The 21,532-nt window shown below is 36.4% G+C and overlaps 1 protein-coding gene across 2 annotated transcripts in view; it reads left to right on the forward strand.

Annotated features, from left to right (window-relative positions):
* NOX4 (NADPH oxidase 4) overlaps positions 1-21,532 on the forward strand; it is a 146,026-nt gene that overhangs the window by 20,182 nt on the left and 104,312 nt on the right. For both annotated transcript variants that reach the window (XM_065883297.1, XM_065883298.1), the window contains exons 3-7: positions 4,629-4,739; positions 6,318-6,402; positions 10,632-10,729; positions 14,107-14,134; positions 20,830-20,902. In XM_065883297.1, coding sequence (XP_065739369.1) covers positions 4,629-4,739; positions 6,318-6,402; positions 10,632-10,729; positions 14,107-14,134; positions 20,830-20,902 — 395 coding nt within the window. The remainder of the gene's footprint in view (positions 1-4,628; positions 4,740-6,317; positions 6,403-10,631; positions 10,730-14,106; positions 14,135-20,829; positions 20,903-21,532) is intronic.

Genomic DNA, 21,532 nt, shown 5'->3' on the forward strand with positions numbered 1-21,532 from the left:
GGAGAGCATGATCTTAAGTACTGAATTCTGGTGAATGGGGAAAGGTCACTGAGATGATGTGGGAGTCTTAAATGTATATCAAGAATTTTAGAGGCCTAAAGAATTGTGTTTAGCCTGAAGGAAACAAGATCGAGCTAGGAAACCATCCTACTTTTACCTTCAGTTTTTTAATGTCTATTTAGGAATATTGTTATCCAGAGTAGCCTGGTGGGTAGAAGTTACAGAGACATGGATTTCATGTAAGTGTAAGAAAACAAAATAGAAGTCCTTGACAGTAGGACAGTCTGCTGTCTCTGGACACATTCAGCAGAGGGTGGGTTACCTTTGGTCAGGGCTGTTATAGAAGAGGTTAGTCACTGGGTGGACGGTGGGATGTGGGTTAGACCCTTTTAGTTCTCCAATCTTAGATGTATATGTTTTAGGAAATTATTTAGCAAAATAAATTTACTGATAAATAAATATTTAGTTGAAACTGAATCCCTTCTATATGTAAGGCTCAGATATAATTACCATAAAATGTAGTCCCTGTCTCAAACAAAATTTCACTTCTGTGATGATTAACTACACAAAGTATTGTCATTGCCCAAATTATGTCCTTCCAACTTGTTCTCCACACTTCATTCAGAGTTATCATTACCAAATACTAATTGCTTCTTACCACCTCCCTACTCAAAACACAGTGCTCTGCATTGACTTTAGGATAAAGGTACACATTATTAATATGACCTACCAAGTCCATCAGGGTCTAGCCCTACCTGCTTTTCTGGTTTTATGTTGTATTCTCCTCCACTTCCAATCCAGCCATATTGGCCTACTATTAATTTCTCGTGTATACACCAGGCTCCCATTTGCCACACATCCATTCTCATGCTGGTTTTTTCTGCACAAATGTCCTTCTCATTCCTAGATGACTTCTGCTCACCCGTCAGATCTCAGTTCACTTTTCACTTATCAAGGAAGCCTTCCTGATCTTCCTATTTAGATTGCGTTTCCTGTTAGCCATGCTCATACTCTGTATTTCTCATTCACAGCATTGGTCACTGTGTATTGGTTACAATCTACATTTGGTTTTGTAGCTATTTGATTAATATCTGTTTCCCCTACCAAAATATAACATCCTAAGGAAGAAGGCATTTTTTGTTTTTAGTTCACTATTGAACTCCTGGTGCCTTGTGATATGTGCATATCATAATAAATATATCTTGAATGAATAATGTAAGTGGAATAGATAACACTTACTATGGAAGCACAGAAGAGACCATTTAGAGAAAGGATGTGATACAGTGACCGTAATCAATAAATTAATTTTATATAGTGCTTGCATTTTTTAGACCAGTTTTACTTTTCACAGAAGTCTTGCAAGCTAGGATTATTATATCATATCATATTATATTATATTAATTTTATGGATAAGAAAATTTTATTCCTCTCAACTTTACGGATAAGGACAGTTAACTAGCCCAAGAAGAATAGTTATTAGGTAACAGATTTAATATTAAAAAATAAAGTGTTTGAGATTTTAAGAAAATGGTCATGCACTTGTTATACCCAGATACTACATTCTTTTAAAACTTGCTTTAAATGGCATACTTTCTTATAGGACTGGCTTCGTTCAGGCTGCTACAACAAAATACCATAGACTGGGTGGCTTAAACAACAAACATTTATTTCTTTCGGTTTTGGAGGCTGGGAAGTCCAAAATCAAGGTGCCAGCAGAGTTGGTGTCTGTTGAGAGCCCTTTTCCTGGTTTGCAGATGGCTGCCTTCTTGCTGTATCCTCATGTGGAAGAGACAGAGCGAGCTCTGGTCTCTTCCTCTTCTTAATAAGGGTGCTAATCCCATCATGGGGCTCTACTCTTATGATCTTATCTTAAGCTAATTACCTCCCAAAGGCTCCACCTCCAAATACCATCACGTTAGGGTTTCAACATATGAATTTGGGGGAACGCAAACCTTCAGTCCATAGCAAGGACCAAACTGTGTATTATTTATACATATTCATCTAAAATAGACTTATAGCTTAAAAAATTATGCTTGGAATTTTCAGTTAATTATGTTTGAGACCTTCACAGGTAAGAGGTGAAAGTAATGCTGCCATCTAGTGATAACTAACCTGAATGAGATTTGAAAACTAGAGTAGCAGGTTGAGCTCTCTAGGAATGGTAGAACATGTCATCCACATAAAATGGGCTGGGCACATAACATAGGCAGTCATTTCTTTTTAGCGAACATTTGAAGTAGCTGGTTCTTATGAAGGTCATGAATTAATAATGACTAAATAAAACAAATCTTAGCTGTAGACTATTACCCATCTAGTAAGTAGATAAAATGGTTTCCTATGATTGTGTCACTTAACTGAGATCTGTCTCCATTTCCTTACCCTCTTGACTGCTTCTGAATGAGGGAGTTTTGTACGCTGATAACCTAACAAAAAGAATTTTTCATCTTGGTTTAAAGAGCTAAATATATTCAGGAATAAATATATATGAGGAAATGAATCCTTGGTAAATTTTCCAGTTAGATTTTGCAGCATCATAAGGAAGAAGTGGAATGCCAAAATAAACTCCATTCATCCTAACAGGACACTTAAAGCCACTTTGAATTAAATTACTGTATGAGTTAATGTAAACACAGCAATAAAACACTTCCAGACGTGCAATAAATGGTTAGAAAATGCAAAAATATAAGAATGCTCTTTAAAGCGCTACACTGCAAAGATAATTTGGATAATTTATTTGTAGCTCTTAAGTCCTGAATGTATATGGTAGAATTTAGCTGATATATTTTAAGTGAGTTATTGTCCTAGTACATTAAAATTACAGATAAAATTATTATCCAAAATCCCTAGAGCTAAAATTTTCTTGTTACATGCAGATGCCATATCAGAAAGATATAATTATTCCTTCTCTGGAGGCCTAAACAACAAAACCTATCACTTTGAAATGATATTAATTTTGCTCATTGAGGTGAGAAAATTATACTTAACATTTTTTTAGATAATCCAGTTAGGATTATTTCTACTTGTCCACTGACTGGTATACTCATTGAACTGTGTCCCTGAGGTGTTCAAATTCGTGGTGTAGAAATAGTCTAACTGGAAATATCAATTACTTTTTATATAACCCAATGAAAATTATGGCTTTCCTGACATGAGTTATTACTCCATCTCCCTTTCAGGAATAATAGTTCGTATGCTGACAATAAACACTGTGTAACAGAGTTGCTATTTTGCCAAGAGTTAAGCTGGGAATCTCAGGGACATAAACAATTTCAAGATAAGAAAAGCATCTGACTTACACCAGTTTCTTAGTTGATATCCTTAACGTAACGTAGTTTTGTGTTTATTTCGGGAAAGTGCACAGATATGACCCCATCTCTTGTTTTCGTGTGATACATTCATCATATGAAGAATGTGGCTAGTACCAGACAACAGTAGATGTCAATCTAGCAAGAATTTGATTTAAAATTAGTTGCCAAAAGTATTGGATCATACCAAGGGGACTGATTCTTTGAAAAATATGTTGTACAATGTGATTATGATCAGCTTTGTATGAGGCACAGCTGATCTGGGATCTCTCTTGGTTTTGGTTTGGGGAAGAACTTTTAAATTTATTTTGTTAGTTGATTTACAATGTGTTAATTTCTTCTGTATAGCAAAGCAATTCCGTTATGCATATATGTTATACATATACATGTATTCTTTTTCATCTTCCTTTCCATTATTTTTTATTACAGGATACTGAATATAGTTCCCTGTGCTATACAGTAGGACCTTGTTGTTTATCCATTCTACATATAATAGTTTGCATCTGCAAGTCCCAAACTCCCAATCCATCCCTTGCCCGCTCCTCTCTGCCTTGGCAACCACAAGTCTGTTTTCTGTCTGTGAGTCCATTTCTGTTTCGTAGATAATTTCATTTGTGCCATATTTTAGATTCCACATATAAGTGATATCGTAGGGTATTTGTCTTTCTCCTTCTGACTTACTTCACTTAGTGTGATAATATCTAGGTCCATCCATGTTGATACAAATGGCATGATTTCATTTTTTATGGCTGAGTAATATTCCATTGTATATATGTACCACACCTTTATGGGTCAGGGGAGAACTTTAGAGGAGGAGTGCTTAAGATGAACCCTGAAAGATGGGTAGAGTCAGTAAGGTGAAGAGCTTAAAGGCGGGTGCTGGTGTGGAAGGGAGTTGTGGGGAGGCTCAGAGGGTTCTAGAGAGAACACAAATGAAAAACCTTTGTTTTAAATTCTTGGTACCCTACCAGTGAACAAAGGATTCAACACTGCACCTGTGTGGAGGTACAGAATCTACTGAAGCTCTCTAGGGCTCTTAACACCCAGAACAGTCCAGGGTGGGTACAATAAGAAATTGACCTTGCACTGAAACAATGTAGTGAGGTGATTAGAACACTAGTAGAAATGAGAGGAGGCTAAGTTTTATGGCAGTGCGGAGCAGAAAGAGACAGGCTTCTCTTTTGGTGAGAGAGAAAGTGGAGGGTTATTCAAGTCTCTTGAAGGAGTTGGCACTTGCCACAGTCCTGCCGGGTGAGGTCTGCAGCATGCTTGTAGTTTACTTTTGTCCTTGACTGTGTTTTGCCCCTTGCCTTATTTGTTCAGCTAGGATTGTGTCTAAGCCGAGCCTCCGCATCAGTTCTTAACCTCAACTGCAGCCTTATCCTCTTACCCATGTGCCGGATGCTCCTGGCTTACCTTCGAGGATCCCAGAAGGTAAGAAAAAAATCCGTCACTGATTCCAGCATAGAAATCAAGTGTAAAAGTGGCACGTTAGTCCTACTTAGTTTGCGTGGTCTGACTTTCTGCTGGAGTGATTTCTTCAAAGATGATAGTAAAGAACACGTCGCATGTCAAGATGATCAGTGAGCTATTCTACAACAGTAGGTAAGGGCAGAGGATAACAGAGTATCAGGCACTGTGCTAACATATATAAAGTTCACATATATTGAATACTTGTGAATCCTCACGTGATTCTGTGGGTACTGCAGATGAAGAAACTGAAGCCTAGGGAGTTTAAGTAACTTGACCACGACCTTGAGGCTAGTGAATGGTAGAGCTGAGATCAGCCCCAGTTCTGAGCTCCTTCTGATTCTTCACTGAGAGCTTGTAGTTTCATTTAATTAAATTCAAGTGAGCAAACTAGAGCTGTGTGGACTTTGAATAATATACGGGATGACTGCTGGTATTGGTGTTAGTTTCTTAAAACACATACCTGTTTTGAGCTATGTAAAAGGCTTGAAATAGATTTCTTGATTAAGATGTGATGTCATATATGATATTTAGTATAAAACAAAGGATTTAAGAAAACAGAAAAGCCCTTTGAAAGTTAAAATTCATCAGAAATTGTGTTTTGTTTTCTCTTATCCTCGTGTGCGTGTGTGTGTGTGTGTCTGTGTGTGTGTTTGTGCGATATATGTGTGTTTATTCCTTTCTTCAGTAAGATAGGCACTGCTGGATCAATACTGATATTTTAAAAGGAGTTGTTAACATGAGGTCATTTTGATGTTCTGTGAAGTTCATGTGAGTGGATTTACTGTGGTAAAACTTCTCAACCTTTTCACATAATTATATTTAGAAACTCTTTGCTTTTAATGCAGTAATTTGTGGAAATAACTCTTTCTGTAGGTTGCCAACTATTGCGAAATGCTAGGTTTTGATCCCTGTGGCTGGCCATTGGCTTGGTGTGAAGAAAGAGAAGATAAATGGCAGGAAATGAAAAGTGCCCACATAAGTCTCTCAGTATTTAATAAGTCTTAAAGAATTATCCCCCAGTGTGAAACATAGGTACTCAAAGACTCTTGACATTTTGTTTTTGTGTAAGATCAAGCAGGCATTTAAACCTGTAGATAAAATTGCTTCATTTAAAAATAATCTTATTTTTTGACCACAAAAGGAAATTGTATATATTGTAAAGTTAAAACATTCCAGAAATATGCAAAGTAAACAGTGATGGTTCTCCTAAATGTTACTCTGCCAGAACAACCACTATTTGAGATAAATGCCTGCAAATATGTTAACATACATAATGTCATTAATTATAAACAATACAGGATCATAGTTTAGTTTATGTGTTGTAACTTTTTTTACCTAACAATATATCTTGTGTATGTTTCCATATCAGTGATAAGCCTTCTCACATTCTCTTTAATGATTTGAGTGTTCCATTGACTAGATATAGCATACTACATCTCACCAATTTTTAATTGATAACCCTCTGCCATATTTACAAAGACTCATGCGTATATCTTATTTGCTGCATCATTTTTATCATATTAAATGCTTTTTATTTAGGTTCCAAGCAGGAGAACCAGAAGATTGTTGGATAAAAGCAGAACATTCCATACAACCTGTGGTGTGACTATCTGTATTTTCTCAGGTGAGAAAACCAAAAGATGTTAAATATTATGTTAGAATAGCACATTTTATGAATGATATTTTTATTGTTTATGGTTTTCTTATTATACAACTTAATTTTCTCTTCTGTGTATTTAAAGAGATTTATCTAGTGATGCTACAGAAAATGGGTGTTTTATATAAATATATATATATATATATAAATGTGCAAAGTTTGGCCCCCAAGCTGGTAATGATTATTTTCTAAAAGTAAGTAATTTCATTTAGAAAGATTGGAAGAAAGTGATTAAAAGCTTTTAACCTCTAAAAGTAATGATATGATAGAAACTTAAATGTGTGAAAATTAGAATGTGAAATGTGTATTCACAGAATATGATTCTATCAAAATTATATTTGTTAAGTGTTTCTTTGATATTAACGCTTGGGCAGAAAAGCAAATGTCAAAATTTGTGGAAATTTACCCTACTCAATTCCAAGTTAAAATATGAAGTGAGAATCTTGTGGTTTTTAAGGCATTTTAAAATAAATTTTTATCCTGAGCGTTTATATGACACTTTTCAAATTTTTGAAACAGAAATTAATTAACGTATTAAGTACAGGTACTCCGGAGACAGATTTCGTAGGACCTATCCCCAGCTGCCCTTCTGCCTTACCAAGTGACATAATCTCTCTGATCTTCAGTTTGCTGTTAACTGTAAAATGGATCAACAGTAGCACCTATCTCTTGGCTTTAAGACTAAAGTAAGAACATGCCTATGAAGTTCTTAGGATAGAATTAGTTATTATAATTTACAACCTCAGGGGTAAATTATCTCAGTGGCATAGCACCTGACATTTTCATCTGTTCATTATTTGATAGGACATAGGTGTTTTGATACTTGGGACATTTGATCTGGATATTTGTGTATGGCCATTTTGAATCAGAAGTGTTTTGCTATAGCTATTGCCAAGAAATCATTAAACTTTAAGCTTTTCAAAAATTGCCACGTATTGTTGAAACAGGCATCTTCCCAGTGTTTTATCCCTGAACATCTTCCCACTGGTAGTTCCACCCCGGAAGTGAGAGATGGGGAGAGGCTCAGGGATGGGCTGAAGACTCCAGTATAGCTCAAGGCTACGAATGGAGTAAGAGTCCAGGATATGATGAGGATCAAGGGTGTGGCCAGGGTTAGGGTTGGATTAGAGCTAGAGAGAGTGAAAGGTCAAAATGTAGAAGGATAGGGAAATGCTGGCACATTCATAACTTGATTTGCTCTAAATGGGAGTTGTGTCCAAATATTCTGTTCAGCTGGAGAACAGCTGAAAGACTCAGATAGTGTGGAGTATTGCCATGAATGAGTACGTGTTCCAGAGGGTTTGCCTTCTGCCACTCACTAGGGGTCTGACTTTAGGTAAGTCACCTTTCTTAACCTTAGTTTTCTTATCTGCAAAATAGGGATGAGGGAACTCCCTGGCAGTCCAGTGGTTAGGAGTCCATGCTTCCACTGCAGGAGGCCCGGGTTCGAACCCTGGTTGGGGAATTGGGATCCTGCAAGCCGAGAGTTGCAGCCAAAAAAAAAAAAAATAGAGATGATTCTGCCTACCTCATTGTTTTGTTATGAGAATTAAATGGGGAAATCCATGCAAAGTGCAATGCTTTCTCTTGCCTAAAATTAGAAGCCCTGAAGTCTTTTAACCTAAAAAGCCTTTTAAGGAAGGTGAATGTATCCCTTAAGGCTGTATCTCATACAGCTGTTACCTAGGACTTTTTTTCAGGAGAATTCAGAAAGAATGGTAATTCCTCTAAGGATGCCCTTGCACTTTTGAGCCATATAATATGTAATGAACATGTAAACCTTTCACTTAAAATGGAGTTTTTTTTCCTATAGATTTTAGAAGTGCTGAAGCTATAGGACACAGACGGTTTTGCTTCTATAATGTTTTATATCTGTACCATAGTTGAGTCTCACCTAGACACCCTTTGTTTATTTCTTTGGAACCCTGTCCTTGCTTGTTAGTTAACCCACTTTCAGTTTCCTGTCCATTTTTTTTTTAACATCTTTATTGGAGTATAATTGCTTTACAATGTTGCGTTAGTTTCTGCTGTATAACAAAGTGAATCAGCTATACATATATCCCCATATCCCCCCTCCCTCTTGCGTCTCCCTCCCACCCTCCCTATCCCACTCCTCTAGGTGGTCACAAAGCACCGAGCTGATCTCCCTGTGCTATGTAGCTGCTTCCCACTAGCCCTGTCCATTTTTTATGGGACCCTTTTCCCTCCTCTAATTTGGTCACTGGCGGGAATTTAATCCTTTAAATAACTGTTAGGTTATTTAGCATTCTAGCCCTGCTCTCTCACTTTCATTTGTCTTTGTGTGTAATTTGGAACTCTTGGCTTACCTATGTACATCTCGTATGTTAGGTTGGAGGGGTCATAGAATTTTCTAGTTTCCAGGCCATGTCTTCTTTTGAATCTCAACACTCCATATATCAGTGTAAATTGTAATAGTTTCCTAAGCAATTTAGGTTCACTTATCTCATTAAGTCTCTTATTTCTGTCATTACCATTTTACAGAGAAGTAAACTGAGGCATTAGTAGGCAAGCAGTGTGGCCAAGAAAACAGGTTCTCTAACTAATTAAATATTGTTCTTTCCCATACATTACAATGTGCTGTTTACGTTAACTTTATTTCACCTACAAGGAAAGGTTGGGAAGGGAGGAGGGTATTACACTTCTGTGCAAAATGTCATTAGCTTCTTTCTTGTCCAGGCTTCTCAAGGTAATTTTCTTTTCCCTGACCATGCCGAAATGGATTTGTCTTCAACTCTCTAATAACTTCCTAACACTTTTATCTCTAAGTCAGTTGACTACTCATTACTGTGCCATTGTAGGTAGGTTATTAAATGCTGATCATCTTCCTGAGTTTTTGTCCCATGAAGTGGTTACTAATACTTTTGCTATTGGGTTTAAACACGATGACTTGAATCTGTGGATTGCGAAAAATGTTAACTGGTTAAAAGCCTTTTCATGAAAAGCCTTTCATTATATTTTAGGTTCAGTGTCAGTGAAGTATACAAGATATATAACAGGTTTGGAGCTATGGGAGAAGTGAAAGATGTGGAAAATCTAAAGTACAGCGGTTCCCCCTTATCCATGGGGGGATGCTTTCTAAGACTCCCAGTGGATGCTTAAAACCGACAGTATTGAATCCTATATACTGTTTTTTCCTATACAAACATACCTATGATAAAGTTTAATTTATAAATTAGGCACACTTAGAGATTAACAACAATTACTAATGATAAAATATAACAATTGTAATAAAAGTTACATGAACCTGGTCCCTCGTCTCTCTCAAAGTATCTTATTGTACAAATTTAATGCCTTTTCCATCTTAACTAAGCATGAGTTGCAGTTTGAGGTGTGACAGCAAAGTGAGCACGAATTTCTTTTTTCCTTCCACTTTCCCGGATAGATGATTCATTGCTAAGGATCTTAGCAACCTCAACATACGAAATTTTGTCCTTTCCTTATTAAGTCGAGAACTTTCACCTCTTCGTTTAAAGGAAGCACTTTACGGTTTCCTTTGGCATAAATGAATTGCCAGTATCACTACTCTTGTAGTTTGGGGCCATTATTAAGTAAAACAAGGACGACTTGATCACAAGCACTGCAATACCCCGGACAGTTGATCTGATAACCAAGCCAGTTACTGAATGACCAACGGGTGGGATGTACGTGACAGAGGGATGATTCACATGCCGGGTGGGATGGAATGGGATGGGTGGAGATTTTATTACATTCAGAACAGCATGCAATTTAAAACTCATAAACTGTTTATTTCTGGAATTTTCCACTTAATGTTTTCAGACCACAGTTGACCACAGGTCACTAAAGCTGCAGAAAGTGAAACAGTGAATAAGGGAGGATTACTGTATTCAGAAGCTGCTTAAATGAATAAATAATTCCCATATTATTATACATATACGTGTGTGCATGTGTGCCAGTGTGTGTATGTGTGTTTCTAACTCTTGACTTACTAGCGTTATTTTATTCCAGCCTTTGAAAATTCTGTTTCTTTACATGATTTCTCATAGTAAAACTGTCTATAATTAAGATTCTTTGTGCTTTTAAAACTTCCCTTTTAATTGAACATTTTATTGCATACAAAGCTGTCAAATTGTGACTCTGTGTTTACTTAAGGAGAGGAACTGACTCCCTCTTATAGAGCGTATGTGAAAATCCCAGTGATTGGTGTGATTCTATAGGTGTGCACGTGGCCGCCCACCTGGTGAATGCCCTCAACTTCTCAGTGAACTACCATGAGGATTTCATTGAACTGAACGCAGCAAGATACCGAGATGAGGTGGGTGGTCTCTGTCTTCTCATTTTCCTTTCACTCGTCGTGAGATGACTAGTAAGGGTCTGTGATTTTCACAGAAAATTTGTACCTTGCTGCTCCTTTTGAGTGCTTTTAAAATGCACTTGTCAAGTTGAGTTTTATTCTTTTCAGTAGGAAATAGAGGTAATTACTATTTCACAGTCTCTCCCGCCGAAAATGAAAGTTCAGAGAGCGTCTACTTTTTATATTCTGCAATGTTCAGAAAGTTGCCACTCAGGTCTGCCTTCTGCTTCCCAACAGCTTTTGTCTAATTCCTGTCGCTCAGTGGAGACTGTTGACAGTGCCATTACAGGGTAAAACTCCTTCCGTAACTCATACAGTGCTTTGGGGGAAAAAAGGCAGAAAAGAAGGTTGACTATTTGAGGATCCTGGACCATCAGTTGATTTGACTTAAAAATATTATTGAGTTTTAATGCTTTACTCTGTTTTATTTTGTTTTTAATCCTTATAGTAGGTGACCTTGAGCTGAATTCTATAGTGGGCAGTATCTAACTTAGGGGTGCTTTTCTCCATGTGAAGCTGCCCATGAAATGAAATTATATGTACAGGGTGCTGGGCTGGACCAATGAACAACACACGCACAGCCCTAGTTAGGTGTGTGCTGCTCGGCATTTTCATCGTGTCCTCAGCCTGCCTCTGATTTCCAAAGCCAAGACTGCATCAACACCGAAATGTTCAGGGTCCCATGTGATCAGAACCCCACCCCGTTTTGCTAAGTGCAGTAGTGACTTAATGGATTGTTCTCCATCTTCCCCTTACATATCACCAGAGTTCTCTAGATTAATACTGCTGTCACCATGTGCTTGACCTCCCTCCCAAAACAAAACAGAGGTCAAAGTAACAACAAACAAGCATAGACATAAATCACGAAACCAAAATAACAAGCAGCCCTGGATAAATCCCATAACTATACCAGTATTTTTAAAAACACCAATGTAATTTCATTGATCTGGGTTAGGGCCAGGCACTAATATTTTTAAAAAGCTCACTAGTGATTGTAGAGTGCGCCTAACATTAAGAACCATGGAAAAGTCTAGCTCCTTAGCAAGCCGGTGGAAGCTCTTCACATGTAATGATTTCACAGCAAAGCTTCCATCTCTCCCTGTCTCCCATCACTTCTCTCATTCCTCTCTCCTCCTCTGCCCAAATCACATGGGGTTACTTGTGTCTTACTCCCGCCATGCAGTTTCCTTTTTTATCTTTTCCTTCTTTGCTTCTCTCTTTTGCTTTCTAAATTCATGTCTTCGATAACTACAATAATCTTATCATTTTCATTACAATATACTTTTGCTTAATATTCCAATATTTTAGTCATTTTAAGATTTCTAGTTATTAAATTTATTTCACTTTAAGAGAGATATAGGCTCAATGGAAAATATTTTAAAACTCCCAAGTAAATGAAAAGCAAAAGCTTCTCTTCCAAAACTAGCCGCAGTGAATGATTTTATGTTTTCTTATAAGATATTTTGAGTGGTATTTTATGATATATATTCTTCAGCAATTTGTAAATATATGTATTGTGGCTTGCTGTATCAGAAAGTATACATCTACCTCATCCTCTTCATATGAATACATCATAATTTATTTTTAGCCTTTTCCTTATTCACAGATGTTTAGCTTGATTCCGAGTTTTTGTCATGAACTGCATGCCAATAAATTTATTTTTTTGTACACTTCTGCTAGGCAGATTCATGGAAGTAGAATTTTGGTTTCAAAGTTATGCACATTTTTAGTTTTGATGGACAAATTACCTTCTGAAAAAGCTTCACCAGTTTATACACTCTACCAATTTTATCAGAATGCTTATTTCTACACTTCACTTGTTTGTAAAAAAACGTTGCTGATCTGATGGATGAAAAATGCTAACTCATTTTAATTTACATTTTCCCTTTTCCCCCCTTCCTTCCTTCCTTTTCTTCCTTCATATCTTCCTTTTTTTCCCCTCCCTCTCTTCTTTTTTGTAATAAATATTTTTGAGTACCTAGTAGGTACCAGGCCATGTACTAGATGAAGATGAAAAAATACACACATACACAAACACACACTCACACATACAAATATTACATATATAAATGGTTATATTCTTCTGTGAATTGTCTCTGGAAATGAGGGGTTTATGACATGCACCTTAGTGTTCTGCTCTGTGCTATCATCCTCTCTTCTCCACATCTCCAATGACCCCTCCATCCTCCAGTTTGTGATGGTGGTACATTCCTGACGGCCTAGCTCAGTTGGCCTCATCTTGTCATCTGTGAAACAGTCTCTTACTCTTCTTCTATTCCATCTTCATTCCCTGGCAATATTAATTGTTCCATCTTCTGAGTTTCCATAGTTATTTATTCATATTTCTGGTATTACCACTTTGTTCAGCCCATCTTGTATTTTTACTAATTTTTTGTGTATTAGGTTACTCTAGATTAGCCTTTAGTCATGTTTCTAACATCAATGGTAGAATTCATTTGACCTAAACTGGATGAGGAGCTATTCTTGGGCAAATGGTCCTTGTTCAAGACCCCTAAAATTGTATCATATGAATGGCTTCCTGCTTTGTATATAGCCTGGCCTGACCCCAGATTCAATGGAGGCATGAGGAAAGAAATTCAGAAGTTGTGCAATATTAGGCGCCCTTAGGATGAAGAATTAATCCATATTCTACTGGGAATTGATCTAAAGTTTTCCAGAAGACAGAAAGGGAGTTGACTTCAGTCCATTATACCACAAGAATGTAGTTTAAAGGAAATATTACGATAACCATATTAATGTGTTATATTTCTGAGTAGCAGGAACCTGTCTTCCTTATTTGAATATCATCACTTATTTTTACAGTAGCCTTTGAGACATTTTAGTTCTCAGTTGGTATTCTCTGTACTGAATTTACACAGTACAACCCCCCCTACATGTTTTATCACTTTTGATTCTCACTGTCTTGACACTCGTTAGGTGCAGTTTGGCAATTGTGGTAGATAAAGTATATATTAACGTTGCCACAATATAGGTAAGGTATTGAGCCCCCAAATGGTCAAAGGGTGGGCTTCAGGCCACTGCCATAACTTATAATAGCTTATAACTGGCCATGAAGATGAAAGCCTAGGCTTTCTGACTCTTCATACAATATTCTTCCTTTTTCAGATAGCTAAACTTCTTGGAATTGGGTTTTGTATGTATTATAAACTCCTGTGATATCGTAAAAACATTATGAAATTCAATTGCGTCTTATTTCCATTGGGAGAACAGTCTCTTACATACCTAATACATGGCTCTTATCTCTCTCAGACTCATTGCAGAATTTTATGTTATCAGTGTTTTATTTTTCAGTCAAATTTTTTTTTCCTTTTTATCAGGATCCTAGAAAACTTCTCTTCACAACTGGTAAGTTGTTACTCATTTCTGCTTCTGAAGATTCAGGGAAATCTTGGAAAATAAGCATCATCAAATTACACAGCATTTAGATATATGCTAAAATATAGCATGGAAAATTTGCATATGAGAACAAATGATTAGGAGTTCAAGCATACAGTTGCAATGAAAACAGAGGGACAGGGCAAACAGTCAGGGTTCAGGTGAATGAAGAGTAAAAGTAAGCAAATGCATTTGCCTTTCATATATTCTTTCAAAGAAAATAACATAATGCCTTATGCTTATTGAGGGCCTGCTAAGGGCCCACTGCTTTGGCAAGTACTATTGGAGATAGTACATATGGACCAGTTCTCTGTCCTCAAGGGTTAGAAAGGAACACCAAGCACTCTGAGTGTCAGTGTAGTTCTTCTCATTCAGTAATTTAGTAGGATATTTTGTGATCTTAAAACCCATGGAAAAAGAGGAGAAACAGTCATTAAAATAAGTTATCTTTCTTGAAATGTCTTCTTTCTCATTTCTAATTTACTTTTCCTTCTCAAACATATTGTCCATGAAATCTCAGTAGAGACTCTTCATTTGTTAAAGCACATTTGAACATCTCAAAATTTTGCCCTGATGTTAGTACAGTTCTTACTATTTTCTTCTTTTTCTCAACCTTACACTTATAATAATGAAAAAGAAACTGTATTTGAGGTTTGTTTGTTTTTTGTTTTGTTTTGTTTTGTTTTGTTTTGCGGTACGCGGGCCTCTCACTGTTTGTTGCGGCCTCTCCCGTTGCGGAGGACAGGCTCCTCCGGACGCGCAGGCGCAGCGGCCATGACTCACGGGCCCAGCCACTCCGCGGCATGCGGGATCCTCCCGGACCGGGGCACGAACCCTCATCGGCAGGCGGACTCCCAACCACTGGGCCACCAGGGAAGCCCTTGAAGGATTTTTAACTTGTATTTCAGGGACAAGGACGATTGTGTAGCGGAGATGGTCTATCATAAAGGCTTGGCTCTACTCCCTTATTAAGGATCAGAATTGCATATGGGACTGAGGCATGGCTCTTTCAAATGCATCGTTTTCCTTTTGAATCAATTTTATGGTGAAAATAAGAATAATTGGGGTGTTTTCCCCCTCCATGTCGCAACTACATATTTAGATTGATAATATATATATTTTTTCTGCCTATCAATGTATGATGCTTGCCATTTGCAAAGTACTCATTTCAGTTTTCTCTTTAGGAACACAATTTAGTTTTGTTTACAAATTTGCTCATTGAAAACATGTTTTTGTTTAAGCCTTAAGAATTGGGTGAGAAGTAGAAGGGAGAAAAAGCAGAAAAACAAAGCAATGTATGAATCAATGTAGTTTTTGGTTCATATGAATCATTTTAAGAGAAATAAACAAGGATTTTGTTTTAATATTATTTTGTTCAGCACAGAGTATAGTTGAAGACTTGGAACATTTGAAATGCTTAAAAAAGTTTAGTTTACAAAGATATAAAAAGATTTCTTATATGACAAAGATATTACATTAAGAAACTTAGTAAAATTAATACTTCTTTATAAGCAGGTGATCTCTCCACCTAGCTTGAAACACCGTCATTGTATGTTCTTTCCCAGCAGTTCCCATGAGTGTATTGGGCAAGGTAAAGATGATACTTAAAAACACAAATTCCTGATTCCAGCCTAGGGAGAGTCCAGGTTGGGACCTGCCAATATGCTTTATTAACCTTTCCACTACTGTTTTACCCTTTAGTGAGCATCTCATTATACTCTTGAGCATACCTTCTCATCACTACCTACCTTTTACCTACTCTCTTACTCTCTTTTTTTCACCTGGTCAGCTCTTGCCTATCCTTTAAGTCTCAGTTGCCATGCCTATCATGCACAGATTTCTGCCAAATTTCACTAAGTAGAGCCGGTCTCTTCTTGCCCTGGGTCCCTAAAGATACATAGTGAATATACTATGAATAATTTATTTCCTTGCATATACTGTAGAATAATTATTACCTTACATATACTGTGTTTTCCACTCAAAGGTGAGCTTCTCCAGTGTGGAAAAGGGATGCCCATAGGGCATGCAGAGAAAATATTTTGTGTGGCATTTCTGTCAATACAAACAACTTGAATTATCCAAAATCAGCATGTCAGCATCACTTTAGTGGCCTAGTTCCAAAAAATTTCATGATAGAAGTACTGTGCTTGCTATCAGGTAACATCTACTTCACAGGGACACAGACTCCCCCCCCGCCTTAAGTATGAGGCTAGAGCTCCTCAGTCGACCCCACTGAATAGTAGCAAGTGAGAGAGCAAAGCAGAATCTAAGGATGGTAATGGGATGAGTGACACTGTTCACTTAGTCCAACTTTGAATTCACTTAGTCCAACTTTGTGTTATGAATACATCTCTGACTGAGTCTACTTCACAGCTATCTTTGAATATTGTCAGGTACAATACCTAGGAAAAATAAAGTTCCTGACGAAGAAAGGCATGCATGTTTTTAGATGTTCTGATGATAAAGCATATTTTCTATTAGTTGATATAGTTCTTGAATTTTAATTTGTTTAATGTTACATAGAGTCTTCTCTCTCTCTGTCTTTAAAAGTTTTTCTGTGTAACCTAGGCCTAAGAAATAAGGTTGTCTTGTAGAAAATAAAGCCTGTGGCAGCACAAGTGACATAAAATATGGGATTTAGACTCACTAAATAAGAAATGTTAAAGACATTTCAATTAAGAATTTATAGAATAAAATAAGTTTAATAGATTGAATTATTCCAAACATTTTATAATGCTTGCTATATATATCCAAATTTGGTAGTACTTGTATGATGAGAATAAAATGCATAGTATCTAATTTTAATTAGAAAAACCCTCACAAACAAATACAATTATGTTTGTAAAAACAGGATAATGAATATAAGATGGTATATTTCTGACTATATCTGGGTATGGATGAAAATGATCTTTCAGTTTCATCTAGAAATGGCAATATAGTGCAGTTATTCATTTGAAGGGCTACTAATTAATTAACCTAATATGCATAGATAAAAGAGTAAACATAACAAGCATGTTTTTCCCTAAGGAAACAAATATAGGTTTTGCTTCATAACTTGAAGACTAAGAGTTCACAGTGTACTTCACTTTGGCAAGTAGCTTTCTCCAGTGAGCTTAGACTAGCGCAATAATTTCTAACCTGTGCTTCCTGACTCTTGGAATATGTGTGATAATGGAGGCTAATTTATTGGGACTTGGCTGTGCTGTCATCCAGCGCTAAGTTAGGATGCCCTTTGATGTACCTCGACAACACTCGATGCTTAGCATTCTTTCAGCACTTAATACCCTATGTTGCAATTGCCTGCTTACGCTGTCTCCCACGCTGGACTGGGATTTCTTTTAGAGCAGGATTCATTTTTTCCTCTAGCACTTAACAGTACAATACAGATGCCTAGAAAATAGTCACTGAATGGATAAAAGTCGTTTATTTTTAAACTCTACTACTTGTTGCATAGATATTCTCTACAACATTCCAGATGATTGGTTGGCCAACCTGTTTGTTTAATTCCAGTAAAGAAAACCATAGCTTTTTTTCTTTTTTTTACCAAATTATAGTTAATTTACAATGTTATGTTAGTTTCAAGTAGACAACAAAGTGATTCAGTTATACATATGTATACACGTATATTCTTTTTCAGATTCTTTCCCATTATAGGTTATTACAAGATATCGAGTATAGTTCTTTGTGCTCTACAATAGGTCTTTGTTGTTTACCTATTTTATTCAATATATATAGTAGTGTGTATATGTTGATCCCAAACCCCTAATTTATCTCCCCCCCAGAATCCCCTTTGGTTTTTAAGTTACCCACCCCACCCTTTTTTTTTGACCACCATAATTGCATTTTTTTTTTCATTGCTAATTATAAGTCAGTTTTTCTTCTTCATTGCTCTGAAGTCTATTACTCTATAAATTACAAACTGATCCTTTTGTACTTCTGGGAGACAGAAAGGAAAAATGAATTCTTTAGCTAAAAAAGTTAACTTCATAAATCTGAAAGAACCTTAAGAAACATTGAATTGATCCTCAGTTTACAGATGAGATTCAGTGAGCTAAGGGTTTGGCCTAAGGGACAGTAACAGGACCGCAATCCCAGAATATACATATATACCCCAGGCTGTCTGGGGCCTCTACTTCATGTTGAATTCAAATGACTGAGGTCAACTATTTCACGCTCTCTAAGTCTTTCCAGTATGTTTTCCACGCTGTGCTCTAAAAGATGTGCTCTAATTAAATGTTTGAGGAAGTATCTGTTCAATTTTACACTGGTTTCTTGACTTTAGTACTTCTCAGAAGCTTTACATTAATGTGCCCTGTGATTCTTCAAGGAATGGTTATAACATTTTTGAGTAATAGAAATTAATACCTCAAGGAATTAATGTTTAAATAATACCCTTTGGAAATTATAACTTTGTTCTAAACATACTCTGTTTTTTCAGGTGTCCTGATGAAGTGATTTGCAGACATTCTGTAACTAATCTTGGCATGTTCAGGACTACATAGGAAACCTTGTGTGTAGACACAGTAGACATTCATGAAGCCTCAATAAAATTAGTGGAAAGGCCTCTCCAGCCACAAATTTTACATTTTAAGTGAAATTAGTTGAAGCCAGAGAGACAGACCTTTTTTTTTTCTTTAAATTTATTCAGTTACAATTGAAGCACTCTGAATTATACATATGTAAAGCATGCTACTTGATTGGTTTTGATATATGTATACACATGTGAAACCATGATCAAAATCAAGATAACAAATATGTCCATCATTCTGTCCTGCTCTCTACCCCTCCTAACTACAAATCTGCTTTCTATCACTAAAGAATTTTTCTAGAATGTTGTATAAAAGAAATCATAGAGCTTATGTTTTTTCAGGTTGTTTTGGTGGGGGAGGGCAGTCTGGCTTTTTTCACTAAGTCTAATAAATTTTGTGATTCATCTGAGTTGTCATATATGCATAGGTATGTATCAGCAGTTCTTTCTTTTTAAACTGCTGGTTAATTTTCCAGGTACAGATAAACAATTATTTATCCATTCATCTGTTGATGGAAATTTGAATTGTTTACAGGCCTTGAGTATTAAAAATAAAGTGGTTATGCACATTTTTGAACAAGTTTGGGGTGGATATATGTTTGTGTTTTGGGGGCGGAATATTCTTGGGAGTGGAAAAGCTTGGTTATTTTGTAGACATGCTGTTCTTTTTAAACAGTAGTTTTCTGCGCTATTCGTCCTTTCCTGTGAACTAGTGTAGTTATCTTGCTCTTCTCTTACCCCCTAGGAAGTAAGTACTCACCTGGGGCAATGGGAAAGACAATGGGAAAGACAATGGGAAAGGGAGTACCCTACGCAAGAAGTGTAGAGAAGAGATGATTTGGATTAGGCACACCTGGGAAAGGCAAGGATTGTTAGGCTTCCAAATTTGTGTATTGGGAAGAGTGAAAGGAGAGCATACTCCAGTATTAAGTTCCAAAGACCAACTCCCTTATTTCTCATGTGTCCCTTTACAAGTGGAAACTCGTTTCTTTTGTACTGGGATTTCTAATGTTATTTTCTAATGATTCTAAACCCTCTGTGATCCTAATGGTGCACATCCCTGTTGCTCTTATATTGTCCCCAGCTTGTTTGCTTCTGCTGGTGGCTTATAGTCCCTGATGGTCCTTCTGTTTCATAGGTGGTTCCTTGTCAAGAGGAGGAGTGGGGGGATGTCTATACTTTTGGAGGCAGAATTATTTCAATACCTTTTCTACAAAGATTTAAGATGGAATCTCTCAGCTAGGTCATTTAGTACTTTTTGTTGCTTGTATGATTATAAGAGTAAATAAAGGTGACTTATAGACAGAATATTTTATTTGGTAGTAATAAGATAATAAGAAATGAGGCTATTGTGATTTTCGCTCTTTGATAAAGCATATCACCTATTCATCTTGGACGTGCTGTATGAGCTAACACTAGATTTGTAGCAATCTATTATGTCAGTATTAATTTTGAAAATTGACATGTTTACACACTTTACAAAATGTTATGTACTACCAGAAGCACTGATTTCAAAATGTTTTCCATTCTGAGGAGAAATACGTCTGCAAGTGTTCTTAAAACATCAACACTGTAACTTTTTTCTTCAAATTCACCATTTTTTGTTCTACACTCGAAGTTGCAGTTTTTAGAAAGGTTCAGGTTTTGTTTATTTTTTCTTGAAAATTATTCTAGATAGTGAAACCCAAAAGAAATTATTTGACATTGAAACTGAAGGAGCTGCTAGTTCCGTAAAAGCGGGGAGGTGAGAGTAAGGAGGGTTTAGTACTATGGTGGAGAAAACCAAAACAACAAGGGAGTTGAATGTCAGCCCTGTCCTGTTGTATTAATTATTGACTTTAGTTATAGTATGTACCTATAAAAGTATGCACATATTCACCATTTTGAGTAGAATATTTAAAAATACCAAAATGGACTCTTCTGTTAAAGGTGGAAAAGACTCTGCTTTGTCCTAAATACCTTGAAACTTATGCTAATTCAAAAAAGGCTTTTTTAAGAGGGAATGTACAAGGAGACATACAATTTGAATTGGGCTTCCCACAGATCAGCCTAGTACTTTGAATTTTAAGGTAATAACTTTTTGTACATTTTTTCTCAGCATGACTTAAGTTAAACATACTTACGTACGTTTTTATAGTTCCTGGCCTGACAGGGGTCTGCATGGTATTGGTGCTCTTCCTGATGATTACAGCTTCGACATATGCAATACGGTGAGTGTCAGAGCCATTATTTTGATGTTTCTTGGTCAGATTATTTAGACTTCCTTAAGATTATCTTCATTTTCATATGTAGAAAACGTCTCGATTAACCCGAATGTTTAGCCAATGCAATATTCTGGTTACTGGACTGTTCTGTGTAACTAAGAGGGAAATAGAGAGGCATTTCTATATATCATTTCCTGTTTTTGAAAAATCTCTTTCTTTCAGTCAAATATTCTGGGTTGTAAGGAATTGTGTATGGAGACTTTCCAAATACATGTTCCAAAGTGGAATAAAAGGAGGCGGGGTGTGGCTTACTAAATATTAAAATGACTATGCTTCAGTAACTTAAAACAGGATAGGGAATTACTATATTGTACACCTGGAACTAATATAATATTGTAAGTCAACTATACTTCAATGAAAAAAACAACAACCAGAATAGGACTTACTTGCAAAAATGACCAAGACATTGAACTAAATGATAGTAGACAGAAAGCACTGTAAAAGACTTTGCTATGTGTAAGAACCTGCTAAATAATAAAGGTGCCATTATAAACTTATGAGGAAGGTAAGGCTTAAGTGAATTAAATTCTAGATAAATTATAGTTTACTGTAAAAAATTATACCACTGTAGGAGAA

The sequence above is a fragment of the Phocoena phocoena genome, chromosome 8 (assembly GCF_963924675.1).
Source record: "Phocoena phocoena chromosome 8, mPhoPho1.1, whole genome shotgun sequence".
In the NCBI taxonomy this organism is placed as follows: Eukaryota; Metazoa; Chordata; class Mammalia; order Artiodactyla; family Phocoenidae; genus Phocoena; species Phocoena phocoena.